The sequence below is a fragment of the Pteropus alecto genome, unplaced genomic scaffold (genome assembly GCF_000325575.1).
Source record: "Pteropus alecto unplaced genomic scaffold, ASM32557v1 scaffold433, whole genome shotgun sequence".
In the NCBI taxonomy this organism is placed as follows: Eukaryota; Metazoa; Chordata; class Mammalia; order Chiroptera; family Pteropodidae; genus Pteropus; species Pteropus alecto.
The window spans coordinates 606,360-613,501 of NW_006433953.1; the positions used below are offsets into that span (position 1 = coordinate 606,360).

Genomic DNA, 7,142 nt, shown 5'->3' on the forward strand with positions numbered 1-7,142 from the left:
AAAAGCATATGTAATTTTGCTAGGTAGAGCGAAAGGAGTTATGCTATTTTGCATTTCTACAAATAATATATAAAAGTGCTTTTTTAACAGTTTCTCCAATAGTTTGTTGTCAAGCTTTTAGATTTTTTGACAGTCTGGTAGGTAAGAAATGGTGTCTCTGTGTAGTTTTATCTTAGCATATGTTTATGTTCAACGTCACATTTTAATAAGTTGGTGATAGCCTGCGTTAACATATAGAGAAAGAAATTTACCATTAGCCATCTAAAATTTGATGAATTTGCTCTGACTCTCAAGCTGCAGGCTATTTGTCCTAAAGAATAAGATGAATAACATCTCATTCTTGTAAAATGCTTTATAATAGACAAAATACTTTTTAACAGTCATTATCTGATTTGACTGTCCTGTATAGAGGTTCAGAACAGGGCTCCTCAAAATGTGCTACTTCTGCATGTAAATTATTTTCAGCTGAAGGCAATCAAGACCCTGAAGGCTCACAAGAAACTTTTACCTCTCTCTTAACTTAAATTAGGGGCCTTGCTCATAGTAAGAGTTATCACCAGAAATAACTTTTTATGATCTATCTATAGGATGAACTTCTAATTACTGAACACCTGCTCCTCTTATCATCTTGCAATGACCCTCCTCCCCTCTGAAGGTCCAAGATGATCCTTAGCTCAGAATGTCAAATATACTTCATTTTCCCTGTCTTTGAACCTCTTGTATGTGGGATTCCCATGTATATGCATCTATTCAATTTGGTTAATTTCTCTTATTAGTCTATCTCATGTCAATTTAATTATTAGACCAGCTGATAAAAACCTAGGACGGTAGGAAAATTTTTTCTCCTCCACACCTGATAATGCCTGAGAGACAGGACAGGTACTATTCCCATTTTGTAGAAAGGGAAACTGATGTTTTAAAAGATTGAGATTTTCCAGTTTAACACAGTAAGTGCTAGAGCTAGGTTTAAATTTCAAACTTTTGATCTATCTGTGTACAAATTCTGTGCTGTTTTCCTGGTATTTGCTAAGGAATGCATGACCTATATTACCCAGGAGGTGGCAGTATTTTCTTAATGGTCATTGGAAATTCACTTTCCGGTTAGAGATACTTGAAGTGAAAATTGTATTCTTTCAGCTAACATTCCTGAGCATAAACTATGTTTAGGTGTTAAACATAAAAAGATTAATAAAGTTGGTGTTTGCTTCCTAGGAGCTCACAATCTGGATGCAAGAGATGGGGCAGTCAAACAGAGTTAATAGCCTACAGAAATTTTGTACAAAATGCTATGGGAATACAAATTTATAATGGACCTTTTGAGTTGGTGTCTTTTTAATGACATAATAGGGGCATAGTTTTATCTAGCACACAGATGAGAGACACAAGTAAATTCAAGCTCTCTGACTTCCTAAAGACACAAAAATAAGTGATAAAAGGAAAATAATATATATTGTAAATACAAAAGAAAAAGCTCATGGATGTCTAAATGTGTCACTCTATCACTGTCTAATAATATTTCCAGTGTTTTTAGTGAGTAATATCTTTTCAGATGTAAATTTAGTGTTTGAGATAGAGCATTCATTCATTCATGGATGAAATATTTTCAAATTTTAAATTAATCAGGTATTGTTAAATGCTAGGAATATAATAGCATATACAAAATAGTCACAGTCCCTGTCCTCATCAAGCTTATGCTTTTAGTAAAACCTGCTAGTGACTCCTGGCATTATAAATAATGAATATTGACATTTTAGAAAATGTTTCTTATATTCAAATCTTACATTTTATCTGAGAGTTTCAGGATACGGTACAAATTATCCCCAGAAAGAAAGCAGAATTCAAGGAAATTCCCTTCCATATATAGTAAATCAAACCTTAGGTAGAATCTTGAACACTTAATTAGCAGCACTTCCCAACAATTGTGGTTTTCTACAAATCATCTTGTTTGCATTATAAGTTTATCCCTAGAAATGTCATCTATGGTACAATTTTAGAATAGGCCAAAATATTAGGTATCATTGTTACCTTGAGTTAAAGAGCTGGTTTGAGGAAAATAGTTGAACTTTCACTTCTGGAATCCTAGAATTATTCCTTTATTACTTCTGACCCTAAAATGTATATTTATTGGAATTTTTAATTTTACAGTAGAATCAGGTTGATATGGGAAGGATGCTGAATTGAGTCAGCAAGTCTGGATTCTGGTGTCGGTTATGCCATTATTCAACCCCCATGACCCCATGACTTTGTACAAGTAAGTTTACCTCTGAGTTTAGTTTTTTTATCTGAAAATGACAAAGGAAAAAGGAAAGGAAATAAATATCTAATTAATCAGTGTTCTGACTCATTATTATCCCCACAGTCTCACACTTTTTGCAGTGTTAGATTTAACCATATGAAATTACCAATATTTGACTATTTGAAAAGATCATATTTGGCCTATAGAAACAGCCATTTAATTTGGTTCAACCTAATTGTTGAATTCCATTGTGGGCCCTATTGGGATCATCTGAATGATTTATTTTAGGGATAGCTGAGGCCAAGCAAAATTAATGTCTCAGATATGTAGGGAACATATATTTAGAGAATATGATATTACCATATAATCAATGCAGTCCATTCTGGATATGCATAGAATCTAGTTTAGTTCTTTCTTTGTACCTTATGCTAATTTTCTGGCCCAATGATTTTATATAGTTCGATTCCTATTTTTCTTTAGTGTCTGGGAAAGGACAAGTCTACTTGAAAATTTTGTTAGGATATTCCCTATAATTTTTGACCAAAGTATCTGTTGCTATAGGAGAGGAGAGCATACTATTAGCACTGATATTTAGAGTGTGAGATAAAGAATTCTTCAGAGTTGTCTGTCTTTTTCCCTGTTTTTCAGTGAGTTAAGTCAAGGAGTTGAGAGGCCAAACTTTCCCAATTTCTAGTCTTAGACCAATTTTATCACTCTATCCAACATCAGAAAGGGGCAGGGCTAAGCTTTTCTTTGTTGTTTGATGCAGCTCCTTGAGTTTTTTTTCTTTTTTTTCTTTAGGAAGCTGATGTGTTAAATACACTCTTTTTTTTTCATTTCTTCCTAAAGATTACCTGATCTCTTTACCATGAAATAAATTCACCATTATTTAGTCTTCTGGGCATACAAGTTTATCAGTGGGAGGAAAGATAATCCACAGAGAATATTAACAGCTAGAAAACCAAGTGTCCTTGGCCCTAATAAACCTTGTTGGGGTCTCTGAACCACATTCAGAGCTTCACTAGCAAACTGGCCCTGCCTCACTGCTTTCAGACACATGTACCACATCACCCTGGCTCTAGGTGAAAGTCTGTCTAGAGTCTAGCATATCTGCAGGTAGTGCATTCTTTTGAGTTCTCCACCCTGATGTGGAGGGGCCAATAGTGGCATGCAAACATCTTTCAACATACAGATCACAGTTCATCTAGCCAATTCCTTTACCTGAGGCACTTATATAAAAGTGTTGTTTTTTCTGGAGAAATCACAAACCAGTCTATATTGAATTCAAAGGTGCAAATGTCTCTTTCCAAGAAAAGTTCCAAATAATTCTTATTTTACTTTTTCACCTCATAACAACACTTGGGTGGTTAGAACCAAGAATATGAGAGGCATTGACTAAAATCTAGAAAAATGTGGGCTACTGTAATGGGCAGAGCAGATGGGTGGGGGAATGGCAAAGTAAACACACTAGAAGAAATAGGATTCTCCCTCCTCTAATATACTTCCTGAATCTAACCAAAGAACTCCATTACCTTCTCTATCACTTCCACAAAATTCCATAACCACTTTTAAAAATGTACTTACTAGAATAAAGGATGTAATTTCCAGACTTGTTGGTGCTCTTTGACATAATTACCTTTTTGGCATCAGTTCACAAATCTGGATCATTTTACTTCTATGGCCCGAAATTTATTAGACAGACTATAAAACCCTATGTTTTTGTATTAGTTCAAGTAAAATAGAATTTATTTAATTAGATCCTTCTTTATCTCTCTTTTGTCTGATACCATCTACTTTTAGAGTAGAGAAATGACATTAAATCTTAGGATGCATAAAAATCCTACAGTTTTTTCTACATCTATTTCTAGTTCTTAGAGTAGTAGGACTCTAGAGAAATGGGAGCTAGAGTGTCTTGTTTCTAGTGTGTATTGACTCTGTGTATTATTTTGTTTCCTTTTTTTCTACAGATAATAGATGGTCTACCAATTCCAGGAGACTGAAAGTTATGGAAAGAATTTCCAAAGAGAAGAAATTGGACTGGGCGATTCCTGGAACTTCTTATTCAGTATTTCCAGTTATAAAGTTTAGCCTGCCTAGTCCTTGTATAATCTTTTGAATGTAACTAAGATGCTAGTTTTTCAAAATGTTCACTTCAGATCATCAAATCTAGGTTATACAATACCCAGAGGGATACACACTGGGAAAGTAGAGTAATTAAATAATGATGCTAACATCTACTAAGTGTGTAAGTGCCAGGCACTTTCTTAAGGGCTTTATATGCATCTCCTTATTTTATTTCACTACAATTTTAGGAAGTAGATACTGTTTATTTACTCTGTTTTACAGATAAGGAAAGTAAGGTTCAGATATGTGTGGTATTTCTACCAGTGTCACTCAGCTTGTGAGTGACAGGACTGAACAAGAACTTAGATTTTTTTTGAGTTATTTTTATTAAAAATTTTTGGGTTACGTCGGTTAACACAAGAACTTAGAATTGATTCTAAAAACAAATAAAGTAGTTATTATCTCCATTTTGCAAATGAGTGAATTAGAGATGTTAAATAATTTGGCCCAAAGTCACATAAATGGTGACTAACTGGTGCCAGGATTTGAACTCATGTCTATTTCTCTCTGAAACTCATGGCTTTAACTATTTTAAATTCTAAGATATCATTGAGCATTAAGAAATGCAGTAGGAGAACTCATTGAGAATATTAGAATTTTTAAAAAAATTAAGTTAGATTGACTGCCATTATAAATACCATTGTAAATCAGGCCTTAAAGATTAAGGGTTTTGTACCACATTATTAAGCTAAGGGAGAAGACATAAAATAAGTGCCTAAATAGCAAGGATAATGTAGTATATAATGAATGAGAATCTCTGAGGGTAGAAAAGGGACTTCGAAAAATATGGTATCACTGAGAGAAGTCTTTATTTATTTACTGCATTTGGCTACTGTGCTTTCAATCTGTGTTGCAATTCCCACATTGAGGCTGTTCCCACCCTTCCTGTGTCCCCTGAGCTGAGCAGGAACTTCCTGTCCTATTGGAAATGAAAGTTAGAGATTAGGGATATGGTATGTGTGTATTTACTCTGCAGAATGTTAGTACTATCTGTCCTATTATCAAAGCAAAAAAGTGACAGGAAAATTAGAATAGAGACTGGGACTTCATTTAAGGGAGGGTTTGGGCTTAATGTTTCTTGTGGCAAAGCAGACTGGGTTAATTTATGTCTTAAGAGAACATCCATGATGGCAGCAAAGTGGCCTTAAGAAGGAATTTGAAGACTTTCATTCTAAATCCTTGTTCCACTTGGATTGGTAGGAGTTACTGGATATCATTAAAATTTTTTGGTTTCCAACAGGTTTCTTTTCTCATTAAGGCTACTTCTACAGGACATTCCTTTGAAACTATTAGAGGTGAGTGTTGTTGTAACTGTGTTAGGTTCTTGAGTCTGAGTTCACATTCTTCTTTTCTAAGAACTTTGTATTTTTCTTCGTTGTGAGCATATACTTTTTAAATAGTTATTTTTTTCCTACAGTTCAGACACAACTTGAAGCAAACATCTCAACTCCGTGAACTTCAGTTTGGGCATAAATTCCAGCTTTGGTGAGTAACTCTAATTTTTTTCATACTTATGGACCTCGAAGACTAGGAAATAGTGGGATAGAGTCAAATAAGATAGCTTACAATTGTTGAAGAAACCACTATGCAATTATATCTGAAGGAAGCTGGAGGAAAAAAAGAAACTACTAGGTATCAAATTTTATGGTAGTCCAGTTTGATAATTCCTTCCTAAGTATGAAGTCCTACTCGAGGGAATCTGAAAAGGAGTGAGAGGCATCAGTCCATTAGCGTGACCCAAGAGGAATAGAACTGTACAAGGATCTGAAACTAGTTATTTCCCATACTCTGTTTTGCTTGTCTCTGTACTTTGGTGAGCTCTTCTGTGTTCTTTCTTCATGTATTAATATCACTGTAAATGTAAAGTGTGTGTGTGTGTGTGTGTGTGGCGGGGAGAAGTCCTGAGCTAGCTCATTTCACATATTCTTTCTCAGTATGGTTTTCTTCACATGTTCTCTAAGGCAATATCCCAGTGGCCCCTGTAAAATCAAGCTTGAAATCTTCTTATAGCTGACATCTAAGAGAAAAAAATCCTCATTGCCTTTTCATGAGAATCTGAACTTGTTCATAGAGGAAAAAAGGATGGAGTTGAAAGGGGTATACCTAAAAACTTTTCTTTTTGCTTTAACTGCTAAGCCTGTGGGGGGTTGGAAAAAAATAATAACATCTTGGGCATTAGGACCCAGTGGAAGTGCCTCATTCAGACTCTGGGTTAACTTCTCTCAGTGACGTCAACAAGCAGCCCTAGCTCATTCTTTACCCCCCCCAATCTCTCTCCCTCTGGCTCCTTTTCTCCCCCCTTCTCATCCCCCTACTTTCTCCCTCCTTCTTCCTTCCTCCCTCCCTCTCTCTCCCTCACTCCCTCTCCCTCTTTTTCTCCCTCTCCTTCTCCCTCTTTCCCCCTCCTTTTCCTTCTTTCTTTCCCCCTCCCTGTCCCTCTTCTTTCTCTCAGCTCCCTAATATTAAAGAGAAAATGCTGCTATCAGTGACTTCCAGACCTGGGATTTCGACTTTTGGCTATAACAAGAACAACAAGAAGGTAGGGAAAAGTGCTTTTTTGGAATTGAGCTACTTCCTTTTCTGGGGATCCGGGAGTGCCCTTGGTTTTAAAATTCTCCTTAAGACGAGAAGGATTCCTTTCTCATCCCAGCACTTCTCCCTTTTCCACCACTTTCGATATTTTTTCTCACCTGGTTCTGAAGTTTCAGGAATTTACAGTCTTTGTGCACGAGGCCCGAGAAAGCAGGAGAATTAAAAATAAATCAAGCTTATAAGTTTGTAT

The 7,142-nt window shown here is 35.6% G+C and overlaps 1 protein-coding gene across 3 annotated transcripts in view; it reads left to right on the forward strand.

Annotated features, from left to right (window-relative positions):
• Window positions 1–5,251: 5,251 nt before the first annotated feature.
• Window positions 5,252–7,142, forward strand: part of RBMS2 (RNA binding motif single stranded interacting protein 2) — a 47,489-nt gene continuing 45,598 nt past the window's right edge. For 2 of the 3 annotated variants that reach the window (XM_015587010.2, XM_006908915.3), the window contains exon 1: window positions 6,726–6,899. In XM_015587010.2, the coding sequence (XP_015442496.1) occupies window positions 6,834–6,899 (66 nt within the window). In that variant the 5' untranslated portion in view covers window positions 6,726–6,833. Of the gene's footprint in view, window positions 5,314–5,600; window positions 5,656–5,777; window positions 5,846–6,725; window positions 6,900–7,142 lie in introns of those variants that run through there. The other variant, XM_025044677.1, reaches the window with a different exon arrangement.